The 20,685-nt window shown below is 34.2% G+C and overlaps 1 protein-coding gene across 1 annotated transcript in view; it reads right to left on the bottom strand.

Moving 5' to 3' along the window:
- Positions 1–20,685, bottom strand: part of LOC148612802 (uncharacterized) — a 46,984-nt gene that overhangs the window by 14,341 nt on the left and 11,958 nt on the right. The window contains exons 4-16 of the mRNA XM_088595407.1: positions 20,283–20,597; positions 19,611–19,895; positions 18,638–18,946; positions 18,022–18,300; positions 15,120–15,244; positions 13,901–14,037; positions 12,860–13,239; positions 9,223–9,507; positions 8,615–8,923; positions 8,024–8,308; positions 7,258–7,382; positions 6,411–6,547; positions 3,508–3,885 (exon numbers count right to left, since the gene is read on the bottom strand). Of these exons, the coding sequence (XP_088451533.1) occupies positions 3,508–3,885; positions 6,411–6,547; positions 7,258–7,382; positions 8,024–8,308; positions 8,615–8,923; positions 9,223–9,507; positions 12,860–13,239; positions 13,901–14,037; positions 15,120–15,244; positions 18,022–18,300; positions 18,638–18,946; positions 19,611–19,895; positions 20,283–20,597 (3,349 nt within the window). The remainder of the gene's footprint in view (positions 1–3,507; positions 3,886–6,410; positions 6,548–7,257; positions 7,383–8,023; positions 8,309–8,614; positions 8,924–9,222; positions 9,508–12,859; positions 13,240–13,900; positions 14,038–15,119; positions 15,245–18,021; positions 18,301–18,637; positions 18,947–19,610; positions 19,896–20,282; positions 20,598–20,685) is intronic.

Genomic DNA, 20,685 nt, shown 5'->3' with positions numbered 1-20,685 from the left:
TTAAAGGAAAAAATATACCAATTGAATAAAAAATATTGCATTCAAACGAAAATTGACAAAATATTGTATTTGAATGGAAAAATACCAATTGAATATATTATATCTAAACAAAAATATTATTCTTTTGTAACCAATACCATGACATCTAACTCGCGTGTTGCTTGTGTGTATACAGCAAAGTCGCCCGATGACATTTGGAAAATACACAACAGGTCAAAGATATTTGCTACACATATGACTTTTAACCAAACGATAAATTAAATATATAAAAAACACCAATATATATTGGTTGGCAGAATATAACATTTCATCTGACTTTAAGGAGCAAACATTTGATTTTTGAGGGGTAGGATCAAATTTTCTATCCTGCATTTCTTTTTCTTTTTTTTTTTTGGAGAAACTATAGGTCCTTTTTCCGCACAAAGCGCCGGAATGGTAGTTCCCTATTGTGGCTCTACCCGGAGGAATTGTTTTCGATAAGGTTGTTGCTGTAAAGAATTGAACTTATTTTTTTAGATTTACTTAAATATTTTTTTTTAGATTTACTTAAATAATTTTTTCGTGTTGTTATTGGGGAAATATGTATCTAAATGACATTTGTTCGATTCACACTTTTTTTTTAGATTGAACATTTTTTTTTCAATTTATCATGTGACGTATCGATTCTGACTGTTGACGAAAATGAGTGGAATAATAAGATCGTTGGATTAATCGATGGTTAACACAGTTTTTATAATCGTTTGATAAATCAAACATGTAAATGGAACATTAAATCGATGTTCTTTTTGTCTAGTTAAAGTTGTCTCCCTTTTCTTTTACAATAAGCGCCGTTCTCATTGTATGAGTTTCCACGAATTTAAAATAACTACTGTGTAAATTGTTGTTAATGAGTTCTAGATTGCCTATTGAAAGCCAAACTGTTGTTTGTTCACAGTTTTGAAATGAAAAACTCTAGTACAAAGAGAAAACTGTCCAAAAATAAGGACACTAAATTACAAATCGTAGTGGACTTAAATGATGTCAACCAGTTGTCAATTGAACGAGTCAAATATCGTAACTTCAGATCAGTGCAAATAACTGGTACATTAAGATCGATGGATTTAAACCTAATACGTTAAAAAAGACAAGCAGAACAATTGGTCTCATCTACAAACTGGTGCCATATCCAGCAGACCAATTACACATTATCACGCTTTTTAAAGATTCGGACAAAGGATAATGCTGCAATTTCTTTACTGCATTTGGGGAACTTGGGTTGCAACGTCTTTGGGCGTATAGAAAATAATATTGGAAATTTATCAGACAATTATGAAAAAGGGCTCGATTTACGTTTTAATTAGCACAGACAAAATGTAAGACCTGGCTTATCAGTGATAATACATAAAATTCTGTCGCTGTGTTGGACTTGCTCCCTCTATGTTCCATCCACCTGATATCCGGAACACAAAAATGTGGATGTGAATCCAACGACGAACTCAACTGAAAAACAACCCCATATTAAACAGACATCGTTATGTTATGACTGCAGATGTTTTTTTTTTGTGGGAAACTTTCTATGGTACTTCTTTTAGTGACAATAAACCATCGCACTCATATTTTCCCAGGGAAATGGTCTTGCTTTATTTCATCCATTATATAATCCATGTAAGGCATAATCTCTAGAATGGCCTGTACTGGTACATTAAGTCACCTGTGTTTTTTTTAATATTTCATATTTAATTTATATTGGTGAAATAAATGGTTGATGGATTCCTTTCATATATGAACGTAATAATGACATATCTAATATTTATTTAGTGGTTCGTCCTTAAGTACTGAAATATAGTTACCTTTGATATCCTTAAAATGTATGTAGAAGCGTCCATTGAGGAATGAGAAGCACTTGAAATATTTGACCAGTTTTAATGATGTTTGTAATCATATTCATTCAAAAGAAATTAAATAAAACTCAATGTTCACTTAAATTTAAGCTAGAGTAAGTATTCATTAATGCATCAAGTTTTGCACATGCAGTATAATGCAGGACGTTTTTTATGCATTTAAACATCAAAACATATCCCATGGTTTTAAAGCGTTTAAGAGATTATTTCCCCTGACCGTTGAATTTGTAAGGCATAATGTACAATGTTCTGAACACAATGGTATTCGAAATCAGTTAAATACCATTGCAGTTCGAAAGTCTTCATCTCTTGGTGACTTCATCCTAGACCTAGAACCGAGCTATAGCATCTATGCAAGTGTCATTCACAGTCTTTAGGTTATGAAGTAGAAGCAAATTTATGACTTTTTATTTTTCTAATTGGGGACCTTAACCTTTGACCCAATGTTATTAAAATTAGACCTATCAATTGTTCCATCATTCTACTTTTTGTTCTTATGACCTTTCTGATCAGCCAATCAGATTTAAGAAAGCATTATTCAAAGAGACAAAACCGATGATTCTTAAAGGGGCAGTTGAACATGATACGATGTGTCGCGTACATTCATAAACTCAATATGACCTTGACCCTTGACCTCAAGGTTGAAATTAGTTTGTTAGCGTGGATACGTGCCTGGTCCATAACTTCTTTGTTCTTCGACACAGACATACCATATTTGGCTCATATGTGAATCACCATGAGACGAAGTGTCTCGAAAATTCATAACCACACTCTGACTGACCCAAAAGTCAAATTTATAAGTTTTTAAACATTTTTGTTTTGTTTTGTTTTTCTCTTTTCTTTTGTTTTGTTTTGTTTTGTTTTGTTTGTTTTTGTTTTAGGCTTTTCCATTTTCTATGTGTGGGTGAATCACCATAACACAATGTGTCGGCTGCACATTGCTTTCATCTTTGGCTCAAGGTAAAACTGTTGGATTTATTAAACTCCTAACATAAATGTATTTTGCACATGGTTGTATTACCATGGGCTTTTATATGTAAAGACAAGGGATATCCTTGTGAGTTTTAGTGGGTAAAAATGGTTGATTAATTGATTTGTGTACAGTTGACATAAGTTAAAAGATGAAGTAACATATTTATATTAACTGGAGTATTAAGGGATGGACGAAGTGATGTCATGGTTCAGAAAGTGATCAATGGTCATTGTTTCAATGTGAAATTTCATTTAACACTTTGAAAAAAAGTGCATCTCTCCAAGAAGGCATACATTTCTCACTCAAGATCTCTTCAGGTGGCAATGACTACCAATGTCAAACTCATACGGTGCATATCGGAACTGCATCTTCCGATTTTTATCATATCACATTCAACTTATTCATTAGAGAAACACGAACATGCTTATTGCGTATATGTATTGCCAGACAAATAAATCGTAACAAAATTGCACAATTACTGCACTCAAAATAGCCAATATATCAAGTCTATCAAATATAAGACTTAAGTAAACAAATACTGTTTTGACTAGGGATAGCACTTGTATGTCAATAAAGTTGAAACTGCACGCATGCAAGTCCGGCATGAATAATCAGTTTTTAATCCATTTCGGTATTAGAAGGATGAATTGGTACTAGTTGCAAGTCGGAGATTCTGACAGGTTTCTACAATAAGATCGGTTCCGGCGTACTACAAACTTGTAGGTAAGCTGTGGGTAGATTCCGGGACGACATTTAAAGGAAACCTCGTTCCTAGAAGAACATTTTTGGTATACTTCAAATATATCATGTTCTCTGTATACAGTCATGTCAATTGACGGTTTTAACACCGGGTGGTGTTTCTCCATCATAGGTTTATCGTAAGACCAAGACACGAATTGGAAGATACATTCAAACTTTTCCTCACGGCGTTCGGTACAGTCCCTTGTTGTAATAAGCCCCTGGGGACAGTAGGTCACTGTTCCGTCTTTCATTACTATAACCTTTGTGTCGTTAAAGTCTGGAACAAATTTTCTGGAAAAAAAATTATCAAGGACTAGATTGGTAAATGTAAAGGTACCGAAAACACATGTACATTGTCGTTTTAACCATGTGTATTGTACATACAACTCATTTAAGCTGTTCAGACTAATTACACCGACACTTTATACGTTCTTATAAATTCAGACCAGACCGTGATATTTTCACTTAACAATATACCTTACAATATCCAAAAGCTAGGAAACTATTGTGGGCTCTCTGAAAGAAATTCTCTCAAAGTGTTTTGACATTTTAAAAACGAACGCAGATAGAGTTCCAAAATTTAGTCATTATGACTTGTAAACGAATCATCGAAATGCACAGTTCTACTTTCCGTACAAATGTTCACGTAACCACACCGTCTAAACGTAGGAGTTGAAATGTTGAAAAAAAATGGTGACAATCAGTCTACATGTATCATCAAATGAGATTGATGAATGTATCAAAGTCAACTTTAGTTTCTTATTCATTTTGCGTGGAATAGTTCACATGGGCAAATCCATGATTGAACGTTAACGTTGGCGTATATAAAATTGAAGACCGCGATTGGATCTTTTCAATTGCACTTTTAAGAAGAAGAAAAAAGATTATATTATAAAAAATTAAATTTGGACTTTGCGAGAGTTATCGTTCTTGATTTGGCTGATTTAAGAGGAATTTTTTAATGGTTTTCGGCAAAATAAGATTGTATAGAGAAAGGACTATAATAGTTATTAAAATATGGCTTGTACGTTTTTGTTTTTGTTTTTGGTGTTTTTTTTTCTTTTTTTGCACCTTGTATTTAGCACTATTTGTCTGAATATAAAAAAGACACAATTTCAAATAGCCAACCAGTTTCGCTATTAATTCTTATGCTTGGATTAAGACTAGGTAGTAACTTTTTTTTTTTGAAAGCCTTTAGAATCTATAAAATTCAGAGGTGATGATTATTTTTGGCTGATTGTAAATATAAAGTTACTCATAGCAAAGTCTTAACTATAATTATGTAAACGCATATACAAATCTGGTAAAGATTTAAGATGAAGTATTCACTGTAGACAAAACAATTTTGAAAGAAAAAGGTCACCATTAAAGCGTGACAAATCGGGTTCTTATACACATAGTTAAAACACCTACGAAATATCTGTGGTTTACTATATTTATGTGTCAACACAAAATAATTGACTCGAGGCGAGCTTAATATGACCGAGGATGAGCACTAATGATTTTGAGCAAATATAAACAGGCTTGTTAAAACATAAAACTTATTGACGTAAAAATTAAATACACACTATTAATGTGTCATTACTAATCAAAGCAGAAATTATAATATACACCTACGCCTATATGAAATGAGATTATTGAATTCAATAATACTCGAGCCAAAGTTCCCGAAGACCTGAGAGATTGAATGGGTTTTCCGGAGTCAGCAAATTACTGGAGTCTTTGAACTTAACCTATCTAGAGTGTCCTGTAATTTAAGTACCAATCCATACAAAACACAGGCAAGGCCTATGGTAGAGATGGTTTATGGTACAGAAACCCGCACCAAAGAAACGATGTTTTTGTATCTACATTTTTGTACGTAATATTTGACGTTACCACTAAAATCAAACAAATTAAGAACGATGGCACGCGCTTGTAGAGAACCAATTCCATACTCAATCTACTTAGTATATATATTTTTTATCAAAAGCTATGATTGTTATAATGTATGTGATCTGGAAATGTTTCTGAACTAGTGATAAAAGTAAATTTGGTGGGTTTTTCACATGCATAAATCACGTCTCGTCTGAATTTTATAAAGACTGCTATTTAATACGATCAGATTAGATATCAAGTAGTCCATTTGCACTCTTTTATTGCCGTATTTTAATGGTTTTAAAAATTGTACAAAAATATCAAAAAACGACCTCCCAAGACCTCGTAATTGATAATAGGTAGCCACAATAAAAATAAAATAAAAAATAGTGAATTACACGTAAAGGGACATTGAGTATGGTGTCATTAAAAACGAAAGATTTTAGCATGACTAAATAAAAAGTTCAGTCTACCATGCCTTTAAGAGTTCTACAAGCAAGATTCACATTGGTGTCAGATGAAGCTTCTCATTTTTTAAAGTCGTTATAACGATTTATTAACGAGTTCATTATAACAACTTACAATATAGTTACCTGTTAGTTATAACGACTTTTTGTTACTTGTTCGTTATTAAATTAAAAAAATAAAAAATTGAAAATGTGAGAAATTTTATAATCATCTCGCTATCGTAGTAGATTCTATATTTAGTAACGTGCTTGTTTTAACGACCTAACGTATTCGTTTAAACGACTAATTGAACTCGTTATAACGACAAAGCTAACTTGTATAACGGCTTTTTATGAAACAACTGACACTGATAAGATCAAGGCACTTTTTTTCCTCGTGAGTAGGTCTATAACATACCTTACAATACAAATGTTCCTGATGTTTGTTAACTATGTTGAAACATACGGGTTATTATCGCGTGACTGCGATTTTTTGGTATCACTGATACTTACTGTCCATACAAAACAATGTCCGGTATCCAGATAACGGACGACGGCAGACTGACCCTTGGCTGGCCTCTTGTCCACGAAAGTCTGGGGTCATTCCAACTCATACACTGCATTCCATGGAAAACTAAATGCATCTTATCCTGTATAAATATCAGATATTTTTGTTAAATATTTCACATTGACGTCTGAAGTTATAAAAAATCAACTTGTTTACCAAGGTGTCTTCCGGAACTTAGGCTGATTGAAATAGTCTAGTTATATAGTTAATTTTAGAGTCTTAATTGATTCTCCACATTGAGGAACGACGGACATAATTTCGTATATTATACAACTCAGTTTCATTCTTGCTCATTTTATTTGAAGTACAGTAACAAATACAGTGAAACCTGTCTAAACCGAACCATGAATAATCAGAAACCTGTCTAAACCGTTTAATATAAGGAGAATGGATATGGTATAGTATATTTATAACCTGGGTAAACCGAACACCTGTCTAAATAGAACCAAGAGTCCATTAAGGGTACGGTTTAGACAGGTTTTACTGAATTTTGAAATCTTTGACAGAAACCAACACTCACAACCATTAGCATAAATAGCGTAAAGTTCTTGCTTGTACTAGACAAAACAGGACCGGATCCAGACACTTCGAAAAAGAATGGTGCCAGCCGGGGTTCTTCAGAAAAGGGGATAGCTAGGACATTATTTGCCAGTTTTTTTTTAAATTTTACACATGAAAATGATAAATTTTCCAATAAAAAGGCGGTGCAAAGCCCCTGCACCCCCCTCTGAATCCACCACTGACAAGACTATTTCCATCTCCTAACTTATCTTTAAAAATATTTTGACTTACAAATTCAACCATCTCAGTTGGAATCAGTGAATGTGTAAGGTTCACGACAGGATCTCGAGGCCTCACTAACTTGTTGTATCCATCTAAAATGCTTGTTATGATATTGTATTCTGTTGCTGGCTTTTCTTGAATTGTAAAAAAAAAATAATGTTTTTTTTGCGATTATTTATCCATTTAAGTACCAGTCAACATAAAATTCTGACACTGCCTCAGAGTGAGATGATTCGTGGTGTAAAAAAATGGTACTCACCGAATAAACGATACTTATTTTTGTCTGCTTTAGCTCAATTTTTACGTAACAGTAGTCCTTCCTGTATTCAAAACGACAACTCTTGCAAAGAGACAATTTCATACACAATCCATGTAATTTTAGCTCGAAAATACAACGTCTGAATGATAAACTAAGACAGATTATATGGTCTGCAACTGTGTCTGGATATTAAGAAATAAAAGTAAATTTGATGTTTTTTTACATGCATGAATCTTAAGAAAATTGATATTCTTCGAGTTATTACTTTCTCGTCGAGTTGCATTCGTGGGATTTTTTTTGGTTCCTCCGTTCTAAATTCCCTAGTATAGAAGAATAGTAAATACAAATGTTAGAACTGGAATTAGTGCAACATTGATATTACCATAATAGAAATTAATTTGCACTCAAAAAAGAAACCCAAATTGAAAAAAATGACAACGAAAGAGGAACATTCACCCCGAAAAAAAATTATTTTATTTTCTATAATTCGTTTAACTTAATTGATTATCAACAAACCTCTTGGGGCAAGCATGATATTAGAAGTTCTAACTTGGGTAAAAGAGTCTGCAGCTTCGCAAACATATGAGCCCGAATCACTCATTTGTAAGTCTGAAATTGTAAGAGATGGGGTTCCAACGCTGCCACCAGAATGTCTTGAAAATGCGAGTATGTTAATTGGTTGAGCATCTTTGTACCATTGTATAGATGATGGTGTTCCAGCTGTGACCATACACGTCAATGTCACAGTTTCTTCTTCCATTGGGTTGTAGAAAGTTGTTGGAGCTGATACAGCCAATGGTGCTACAAAAAAGTAGACGGGGAGTGCTCTGTCTTGCATTCAAATTAAAACAGCTGGTATCACTTTTCTACTTTTGAATTAAGCCTTCACATATCAAGGTCTTTCAGTAGTACAAAACCATAGATGATAATCATTATTGTATTATAAACGTGAAAAACTCATTCATGGTAACGATTAAGATATCTTGAATTTAAACCTAAAATTTTAACTGAAACTTGAAGTATGGTAAATTATAAAAAGCAACACATTTTGCTTCAGCTCAACTTTTTATATTCGTTCGTTAATGATTGTATTTTCAATGTACTTACATAAAACGCTTAATGGCAGGCTTGCTGTTAGAGGCGAGTTGAGGGTTTCAGGATGCAAAACATCACAATGCATTGTTTGTGCGTCGTGATTCATAGAGGGACCCCAGGACAACGTTCCGGTTAGTGTGTACGTTTTTTCAGTCGGATCTTGCACGGAACGTACATTCAATTCGTTTTCAAAATCGTCGTTTCCGATTCTGATTGACATGGTTGGTTCTGGGAATCCACCCCGAGATACACACTGCCAGTTTCCTATTTGTCCAGATACAACTGTTGTTGGTCCGGTCAATACAGGGAACGATGGCGACGCTAAAATGTGTCGAAAAAGATACAGCAATGTTTAGAAGGGTCAACCAACACCAGTAATCTACCTTTTTAGTATAAAGAAATATATTGTTGGTCGGACTCCGTTTAGTTTCGATGAAAATGTTTGGACATTGATCTCAAGTTTTCAGTTAACTGATATTACTTTCAGGAGATTTCTTGGAAGCGTTTTCGATCGATTATAACGAGTTAAGAGAAAACATTTAAGTATCCTTGTCAAAATTCAACTATTTTACAAGCAAATGTTAAAAAGGACTTCAGGATACTAGATACATGTAACTTACCTTTGGGGCTCAGATTGATGGCACTTGTATTCCTAGTAACGAAACCATCTGAACCCTGACAGATGTAAAAGCCAGCGTCTGCCATTCTTACAGAAGTTATAGTGAGTGATGGATTACTAACGGTTGCACCAGACATTCCCGAATTTCCAAACATTATTATAGGCTGACCAGCTTTGAACCACCTGACCTGTGTTGGAGTACCAGAAGAAGCAAGACATCGCAATGTTACCAAGGAGCCAACTGTCGGCTCGTAAAGTGTTACAGGCGCAAGCATCACTAGTTGTGCTGAAACAAAGTATGTTTGCGCAAATAAATAAGTGTAAGTTCTTTGATTTCATGTTCGTACAGTTAAGAAAGCAACTTTTTTATGGTTGGGACTGAAATAAACTTGAGCTCACCTGGCAACGTGTATAACATGGATGAAAAGCCAAAGCTTTTTAATGGCGATCTTTTATAATATTCAGCAATAGGGTATGTACATATGCTCACATTCTTTTTAGAAAAAATAAACAAGACATTCGTTTTAAAACACCAAGAAAAATAAAAGAAGTTAGTCCAATTTAACCTACGGATGGTAACGCTTTTCGTTGTAAGGATTACTTCATTAACTATAAATATCTTCCTACCTGCTCCAGGTTTCAAAATGGAATTTATCCTGTGTTTTTTCTTTTGTAATAAAATAGAAGTAAATTAAAAAAAAAAAAACAAAATACAACTTTGGAGCTGATTTAATGAGCCCAGACATTGATGCAGACTTTTCTCTATAGTATGCAAATGTAAGATGATTTGTGCGAATTTATACCTATCATGAAAAGAATCTTTAACTACAAATAACATTTTTTATGCAAATTCTTATAAAAGTGCCTTAAGGAGATACAAATTAATTGTAAAGTGAGGTTACATTTTTACTTTTTACCTAGTAAATGTAGATTTTAGGACAGACAAATGAAAGCACGAGAAAACAGTAAAATTATAATTCAATGGGGACACTTGCCAGCCTCTAGCATGTTTTACTCAAACAATTACCGGTTCACAAGTTAAGCGATATGTGTAACCCCTTCAATAACATCAGCAATGTTTCCCCCCCCCCAAAATTGCTGTTTATGTTTTAATCATGGATACATCAGTAGATAATTGGAAAGCCATACTATAAATGATTGTACTACATAAATATCATAAAAATTGCTAGTTGATGTTGCGGTCATTTTTTTTTCTCTCCGCATTGTGTTCCTTGTCGATTGTGTTAGAAAAAGTGACATTTTCCCATCTTTAAAACATACTGCAAGTAATGGATATTTTAGTGCAAAAATGGAATAATTTACGATTCCCAATAAAACTGTTTAAATTTATTGTATATCCGTTGGCATATTTATTGTATATCCGTTGGCAAATTTATTGTATATCCGTTGGCATATTGTATATCCGTTGGCATATTTTTGTTCCATTTGATAAAGCTGCATTAGCCGCCAAATTTGTTCAGTTCTGATTCTACTGAATTGTGCTCAATGTAATAAGTTTGTAGTGTTGCAATTGAAGCAATAAATGCCGATAATACCTTCAAAATATTGTAAAAGCAACGTCTTTTTAATCAAAGAAGATCGATAGCTCTGATCTAATTATTTTTCGCCATTACTTCCGAAAATTGGCGACAGGGCATTCACCGGAGTTAAAAATAAATACTTTCGCCTAGGTAAAAAAATAACAATAACGGATACACAGGTAAGCACGTGTCTTGTTTACAATTCTTGATTAGTTTTCAAATAAATGACAATTATTGACAACATTTGTGCAACATTATATCACAATACGTGTATTGGATCCTTGCGTTGATATATTCGAACTTTTTTTACGACTCGAGTCCGCCGGTCTTCTTTGCCGTTGATTAACCACTTTCGCTTTGCAATCAGATTTTATTATTAAAGAATCAACCCTTACAGCATGAAGTTCAATTAAGATCACCAGAAGTTCAATGCATACGAATTTATCTAGGTCGATTTTTTTGTCTTTCAAGACAATACACATGTATGTATCGAAACCAATTTCATGTATTTAATGCATTTTATTTGTGGATATCAAATGAAATTATACTGGAAAAGTACAATTTAGTAGAAATAATTCGAAGTTAAGGCATATTTCAACAGAAACAAAAATATACGAAAATGACAGCTAATTAAATGCAGCTTTAAATTTAATTCTAGAAAAATCTTAAATTTGTCCCCTGAACGGCGTGATTGACCGCATTTTGAAGGCTAACAATAATTAGTTGAACATTTCTGGTCATTGAGATAACTGCAAGTGACAATTTGTCCGAGTCATTAGGAACATTTAGAGTTCGTTGATTTAACGCAATTTTGCGACATTTGAAGTATCCCGCTGTACCAGTGATCTCTAATGGTCGTGAAATCAAACGACACGCCAAAACCACAGAAATGTGTTCCGTTTGGAACGTTTACTAAATATAATATAAATTTTTTGCATAGGAAAGTAAAACAAATGTATGAAAGTTCTACTAATCGTGTGTTCTTTTCTATAAAAAAAACTTTCCCTTTAAGTATGAACTATGACCAGCATTCAATAAGTGACTTTTTAAAAAGGATTTCATGGGGACTAAAATTGCTTACATTTTTTTCCCCAAAAAAGCAAATATGCATTTGAATAAAAGGTTTCTTAATTATAATGTTTAAAGATCTGATTTACTTTTTTCAATTGAGTTTACTGCAAACCAACATATCTGACTTCTGCAGTATGATCTTGTTAATTGTAAAATGCTAATGTCTGCCTATCGAAAAAAAAATACCAAGATCACACTTGACAACTCTGAAATATAAAAAAATAAAACTTGGAAAAGTCAATTCTTGAAAGATTCAAAATATATCATTGTATTTTCGGTTATTAGGAATCATACATAATTGTTGATACTATTTCTAAGATGTAGGTTTTATAAATGTAATAGCAATTTGTCTTCGTGAGTCAGGAATGGACAATTTATACCATATAAAATTGATAAATAATAACGAGCCAAGAAATCTCTTTTTGTAACCCCTGTGGATTCCTCTCCTTTTGTCAAAATTTGTGTATCCACATCTTGAAAGAGCAGTCTTAGTTGAGTCGCATTACTTGGGTAAAACGACTATCTCAAGAAAAAAGCATGGGGCATTATTGCCTAAATATCAGGGTATATTCAAAAAGTTGCCGAGACCTATATATTTTTCCATTTAGTATTCCAAAAAGAGGTTCAATTTACAATCTTATTTTTTTAAAACTGGAAGCTTTAAAATAGAGAATGACTTGTATAAATCAATGAAATGTGGATTCTAATAGTTGGATAAATAAGGTAAGACAAAGGGCTGAAAATAATATGTTAAATTAATTGTATATTTATTGTATAAATGACCTATGATATAAATGTATATAAATTACAAAATGTCTAACAGATGTTTTATACTAAGGCAACAAATTATACAAAAATATTCTGAGCATTACAAAGTTTGGGAGCTGAGCACTATAGCCTCTATCTTCACTATCTACATAACAACCATCGCTTACTAGTAAATTCATACAAATATTATATTTATTTCAGTCATTCTATAATGATTTAATATTCTATTGTCTGAAATAACTTCCTTTTTGATTGTTTAGTTGCATGTTGGGTTCATTGACCGGTTGATGCAGAAGTTCCGGTCACGGCTCAAGACGAAAGTGTAAGTAAGTTGTGGATAGGTTCCGATACGGCATGGATATGTCATCTCGTTACGGATAGCACATTTACTGACGATTTCGTATTCATGGTGTTCTCTATACACCGTCATATCAATGGATGGTCTCTGCAGGAATCCCGGGAAGTATTTGTCCAACATAACTTTGTCGTATGACCAAGATAAGAATTTAAAAGTACATTCGTATTTTTCACCGGCTTTTTCGGTGCAGTCAGTAGCCATCAGTGGTCCCTGCGGACAGTAAGTAACACTGCCATCCTTCATTACGATGACTTTAGTATCAAAATCTGGCATATATTTCCTGTGAAAAGAAGAGAAAAGTGTGTAGCTCTAAGTTTAGAATCGGTGCTTTATTCGGAAGTGAACACAACTACTGGAACAGTAACTTTATTAAAATTATTAAAACGATGCTATCGTTCAGTTCGTTTACAAAACGTAAGACCATCAAAACAAGGCGACTGTGAATAAAACAAGGAGCAGGATATTCAAAATTCGGGGACTGACTAGAGCAAGAAAACAAGACACCGTAAATATCTCATTATAGGAATACAAACATAACTAAAGAATGAATTTAAAAAAAAAACCTGGACTCCACTTAAAACTGGCTGTATGGGTATAGGGATTTAGCCTTCTGCTCTTCGAGAATCTCCCACGGAGTTAAGCATATGATTTCAAATCCGGATTAAAATGTATGAGGAAACGTCATTGTAAACAGTATGTAACCACATCACATCAACAAGTTGACCGTAATTGTTTTTTTAAGCGATTACTTGAGTCACGTCCTTCAAAAGCTTATTTCACGTTGCAATACTCAATTTCAAGACAAATCGATCGTTGAAGAACGTGTATATTCAAGTCACCCTAGACAAAACGAAATATCAATTATCACAACCATAAAAAATCTGACCCGATTCACAACTCCGAGCACCGCTTCAAAATTAAATATAAAGTAACATACTTACTGTCCATACAAGACGATATCAGGGATCCAGATTACAGAGGCTGGGAGACTGATACGTGGTTGTCCACGTGTCCAGGACAGACGAGGATCGTTCCAGTTCATACATTGCATCGCCTGCATCACCAACTTCTTTTTGTCCTGTAATAGAGAAAAGTTGTTACGCACGTGATATATTAGGCCAAAAAACATGTTTGTTTCCTGCTGCTCTATCGACCTTACTTTCTATTCTTGCCTACCCTAAACATTTTATGGCCATTTTGACTCAAACACCGTTCAAGCCTAGATTGTTTCCCCACTTTTTCAGTCTAGACTGTTTCCCCACTGTTTCAGTCTAGACTGTTTCCCCACTGTTTCAGTCTAGACTGTTTCTCCACTATTTCAATCTAGATTGTTTCCCCACTGTTTCAGTCTAGATTGTTTCCCCACTGTTTCAGTTTGGACTGTTTCAGTCTAGATTGTCTCCCCACTGTTTCAGTCTAGATTGTTTCCCAATTAACTCAATGTGAAATGCTTTTGAAAACTAAATAAGTTTTCCACTTTCTACCCATTTTTTCTTTCTAGTAACAGGAAACAGAACTAATTTTTTTTTCGGCCTCAGGAAAGGTACGTAATTGTTTCGGGATATATAATGTGAATACCCTACCGGTGCACCTGGTTCATGCTCGCAGTTTTTAGTGCGAGTTGCTCATTTACTTTTGTTACTTTGTATGTATGATTTTAGTTACTTTATGTTCTCTGTTGTGTATGTCTGTTTTCCATGTCTGGTCTTTGTCACTGGATTACCGCTATAACCTTGGTTCCCTTGATTACTCATTTACATGTACTAGTGGATTTACAGTAACTTCCTATTGCCTAGTTCAAACACTTCACCGAAAATAAAACGTAGAATTAACTAATTGTAGATGTACCGAATTATTGAATGCCATTCTGGTTTCCCTTCCCCGGCAATTAGAAACAAATAAAGTTATTAGACCACGATATAGTAAAAAGATGCTCCCTCTCTTTAATATTGGGCAATATCAATAATTATATGCTATATAGTTCATACTACGAGTATGATGAGCATAATGGGTTAAATTTAATAAAAGAATAGAATATGGCTGTATTGGTGTACCAAGCTTGTGATATGTGACCTAAACTAAAAGCCTCAACTCCAAATTTAATTCAAGGTGTGGCACATATGCCAAGAGTATACAAAAACATTTTGATATAATACTTACGAAGTCCATGATTTCCATTGGAATAAGAGAATGTGTGATGTTGTTAACTGGGTCAATGGGTCGGACAAGTTTGTTGTAGCCATCCAAAACGGTGGTGATAATGTAATATTCGGTGGCTGGTTTCTCTGTGGAACAAAAAAGGCATATAAAGATAATGACAACACAGTCTTCAGGGACCAAACTAATGGTCCCGCAACGGTTTAGACTTATATTTTACATAGACTACATATTTATCGGAAAGTTTAATTAATATTAATTATTACTGGGAAGCAAATATGAAAAACTATTTGTGGAATGATACATACAAAGTTCGTTAATCAAAGGAACCTAGATTCGAATGGTAATTAAAAAAACATAATCCAAGGATAACCACTAGACAACGAAATTAAACACACGCAACATAAAACATGAAATTACCAACATAATACGTACAAAGAATTAAATGTAAAATTAGCAACCCAAACATCATAAATACATGGATCATTGGCATGATGCACCGGTAGGGTAAACATCTCTACCCACACAATTACTCATTAAATATCACGTGCGGGTAGACGGAAGAGGAAAGGGAAACAATCGCAGAGTGAATAAATCGCCAAAGAACCTCTTATCTTGGAAGGCTTATAGAATTTCAATATAAAGCAGAAATAATGTTTTGATGAAATATCACGAACGCCTCCTCCAAATAAAATGAAAAAAATATCCCATGAAGCAAACACACACTGTGTGTAACTCAACGAGTATATAAAAACCGAAACAGATGCCGGTGTTCTCTCCATTCTACTTTTTAATTCAAATATTAGGGAAACACGAACTATAAAGGCTTTAAAGCTCTGTTACATAAATATATCTTTAAAGGGCGTTTATTATCCTATTTTAAATTGTTCAGGAACCGGTTTTCTAAGTCCAAACATCAATTTTCAAATATTTTAATTGGTCGGTACAAGTTTTTTTAAAACATCAGGCTAGTTAATGCAACTATTTCATGAAACGTTTAAAATATGTTTCCTTGTACTGAAATTTGTCAAGATTGAATACAGATATCATGGGGAAACCAGTGAGAACGCCGTCATAAAAACCAGATGGTACGAGCACAGTCAAGGGGCGACTTGAAAACAACAAAAGGCATCACTATGGTGCTATTTCGTGCCTGGAATTGAGAAGGGTCTATACTATGAGGGAAAGATACGCTCGGTTGGGGTTGTAGTATTGATTACAGCACTGTTTAGTCAGAAGGACGATACACAAACATCATCAAAGAATGCAAATAATTAAAACATTTTAAAAACTTGTATAGTATCAATATTTGCGAGTTTTAATTGGGGAATTTAGTGCAAATTACAAAACATGTTCTGACAGGGTTTAAATTTGTACTATTATGAGTAAAAGTGTCAACTGGGCACAAATTTTACAGTTGCTTACAATTTTGATAGCACAATTGCGGCCATATAGAGTAATCCTATGTTCACAGTAAATACCCCCTCCTCCAGATTTTGTTACCATTTGCTTAAAAATAAAAGGGCAACATTTTGGACGGAAAAATACGGTAGACGTTTTAACAGCTTCAGATGTTACAAAGAATACTAAAAAAAACTCCTAGGTATTAATTCAAAGAAAATATAATTCAGTTGTGGTAAAAAAACCGACTTTTTTTTTTAAATATTAAGAAGCCTGTGCGGATCGACTGGTATATTTAAATGCACACAACAAGAAGGTCGGACACAAAAATGATAATCGTTAAACCACTTCATAGAACGAGTACCTATTAAAAAGATCCCATGCTTTACAACGCACAGAAATAAAACATATCAATGGGAAACTTGAGAGCTGTCTATGCGCTTACCAAACAATTTAAAGTATGTATAGACCTTTGACAACATAAGTGATGTCTATTATACTAGTAAGTATGTCATAGATCAAAGCTTTTTACTCTGAGAAATGAAATATGGTATTCAGGACTCAGATCGCAAGATCTCTTTTATGGAAAGATTGTCTGGATATCATTTTTCTAACCTTGTACTAGATTGAAAGATCCGATTAAAAATTGTGAAAAAAATGATGAAAATTATGACGGGGCTACTCATACATGGAATTAAACTATGCATCAAGATAAAAAATAAAAATGGATCAACATATGTCACACATTACTTATGTTTTTTGTCCTAAAGTTTAAACACATGCACTTAAAAAAACAGCACTGAAAATTGTACAAGAGGGAAATCTCGAAATAGTTCTAAATCTACCAAGAACGGCACATAAATGGCTGATGTATTTTCAAGTTGTCACGATGGTGATGGGTTGTCCCTTGTATGTCTGTCTATAGTAAACGTTTTAATAGATTTCTGCTTAAATTGACAGCTAAGGCACATTAATGTTGACCAAGTATGCTTTCATTTTGGATCATCAAATGGTGTGGATAGTATAAAATGTTCACGAGACAATAATTCAACAGTACATATGTACTTGCTACTCAGAAGGGTTATATTTAATATTACACATAGGGTATATAACAGTGGTGGATCCGAGGGGTGTCGTGGGTCGAAACACCCTTTCTTTGTTGGAAAATTGTTTCGTTCAAGATTTGTACAAAAATGAGTAAATAATAGCTCTAACCCCTTTTATCTGGACCCCTCTTTCAAAATATATTGATCTACTGTTACTGATACAACAACAAAAAGATAGAAAAAATTAACAAAACCAATGAAATGGCTTAGGAAAACAAAACTGAAAAGGGCCAATACAGTTAAACTGTGGAGACTAATTAATTACGATAATAAGATAATATATTGTTAGAGAAATGGAAAGCATACAAAACTGAGAAAAATCAATAACCGAAAAATGTTTCACTCCCCCGACCAAGCTATCACAATCACACCTGTGATTGTACATTAAGGATCCTTACCTTGTACTTGAACGGTTATAGTGTTAGTTCTAGGTGAAGAAAATCCGTCAGTTGCCTCGCAGATGTAGTTTCCTCCATCACTGAGCTGGACGTTGATGATTGTTAAGGATGGATTTGCTGTGTTTCCACCAGAAAACCTTCCATTAATTGACATCTGCTGGTTATTTTTGTACCATCTTATCCCGGTGGCAGTTCCGGAAGTAACAACACAAGTAAGCGTAACGGATGTTTCCTCCGTTGGATTGTAAAAGGTTGTCGGTGCATTGACAGACAATGGAGCTGCAAGAAAAATGGGATTTCAGGGGATAGGACCTTTTATTCTACTAGTACGCGACAACGGCCACGGTCGTTTGCATTTCAAAAATCAGTTTCCGTTTTGTGGACCAGGGTCAAAACAGCAAAGGTCAACTTAAAGATGTGTTAATTAAAAAAAAGTGTTATTTTGTGAAAATGAACTTTGAAAATTAAATATCAAACACATTAACAAAGTGCAACCTCTCATTTCATGCATAATATTCATCCAAGTTTTGTGAAATAAACTACAGTTCAATTTAAGTCCCTGGTGCATTAAAAAGAAAAAATGCTCCCAACAGAACCAACATTCAATAAAACTTACAAAGTACTGTGAGTGGTAAGCTGACAGTTTGTGGTGCAGCTAAGGTCTCTGGATGTGTTACGTCACAAAAAACAGTCATGCCATTATGGCCCATGTTGGGTGCCCAAACCAATGTGCCGGTCAGTGTGTATGTCCTAGCAGTGTTATCGAATACAGATTGAACAGAGAGCTCGTTGTTGAAATTCGAATTTCCTATCCTCATTCCCATTCTTTGTTCTGGATAACCTCCCCTGGATGTACAGGTCCATGTTCCGGTTTCTCCTTGTGTCAACTGTGTTGGACCGTTTAGTATTGGTGTAGATGGGGTTGCTGGAAGCGAAAGACAGCGGATGTCAAAATTGCATATAATTGTACTATTTTTATGAAGCATGCATCACAATGTAAATAACAATTAAAGTTGGCTGTAACTTCTGAAGATTGAAGGATTTTATGATACAAAAAAAATCATTGAAGTTTTGTGAAATAAACAATCTTAGATTAATTCCCTGGCGCATTTAAAGAACAAGAACTGCTCCAAACAAAACCAACATTCAATCAAATTTTAATATTAAGTACTGTGATAGAAAAACGTTATTGGACAAAGTTTAATGTTAATATGATTCTGTATATTTAAGTGGGCAAGTGCATACTCAAAGGCCCAATCTAATTAGAATTAGACCTATCAATTGTTCCATTCAGTCACTGCGCATGCACGTAGGATCTAACACTCTATTCTACTTTCTGTTCTGACGACCTTTCTGATCAGGCAATCAAATGTCATTTGTCTTGAGTCTGAAAGCATTAATAAAAGAGAAAAACCCATGGATTCCGAAAAGGTCATCTGAACAGAAAAGATAAAGGAAATGTGTTAGATCCTATACGCAGTGTTCGACTGAATGGAACAATTGATAGGCCTTGTTTTGATTATACTGACTAGAGGCCCATTTGTATAAAATCTTCTAAGGTAAAAAGAATTCCTTTTCTGTATACTTACATCTTGGTGAAACTGTAATAACACTTGTGTTTCTAAAAGTATTGGCGTTACTTCCTTCACAGATGTAATTTCCGGAATCTGTCAAAATAACCTGGTTGATTGTAAGAGAAGGATTGCTTGGTGTAGCTCCAGAATATCGTGCATTGCCAATCAAGTTTAGCAACTGATTGTTTTTGTACCACCTGATCTGTGTTGCTGTTCCGGAAGTGACAACACACTGCAGTGTCACGGGATTGCCAACCTTTGGTGTGTACAAAGTATTTGGGGCATTAACGGCAAGTGGTGCTGAAATTGAAAATTCGTATATCTTTAAACTAGTAAGTCGAATTTTACAGTTCTATGTCCAAAGTTACGAACCTTGAAGTCAGATGTTAAGCATATCTTTCATGCTTAACTTGAAGCTAACAGAAAGGAAAAAAATTGGATCAACTTGTTTTCCATACCTACATTTGTAAAACATAGACTATGTTAGTGGATATTACCAAATATGATACAGAATTGATTTAATTTATTCAGTCTTGGAAATGCAGAAAGTTCTTTATTGTATGCATAGAGAATTCTCACTTACATGTACAGCGTCCCAGCAAAGAAAAAAATGTAATCATCCAAAAATAGGATAATTTTAAGCTCTACAATGATGTGTTCTTCTGAATACAAAATGTATCTACTCACATCTTACTGTCAATGGCAAGGAGACAGTCTGGGGGGCATTTGCACCAAGAGTTGCAGGGTGAAAGACGTCACAAAACAGAGTGTTTCCGTTGTTTACCATAGTAGGGGCCCAGTTCAATGTACCAGTCATGATGTAAGACTCTGCTACTGTGTCAAATACCACGTTACTTGAGAATTCATTGGCAAAAACATTATTGCCGACCCTCATTTGCATACTCTGTTGTGGATAAGCACCCTCAGATCTACAGGTCCATGTTGTTGGGGTTCCACTGAGAATATCAGTAGGTCCAGAGAGAACTGGTGGTGATGGTGCCCCTAGAAAAGAAAAAAAAAGAGTTCTCAGTTGAAATTAAAAATACATGCATCTTGTATGTATTAAGCTGAGACTACCAATTTAATAATA

The sequence above is a fragment of the Perna viridis genome, chromosome 7, assembly GCF_037379345.1.
Source record: "Perna viridis isolate PV_CMFRI_1.1 ecotype Kerala chromosome 7, ASM3737934v1, whole genome shotgun sequence".
Lineage (NCBI taxonomy): Eukaryota > Metazoa > Mollusca > Bivalvia > Mytilida > Mytilidae > Perna > Perna viridis.
Note: the sequence above shows the minus strand (reverse complement) of the source record. Positions and strands in the feature narration are given on the sequence as shown.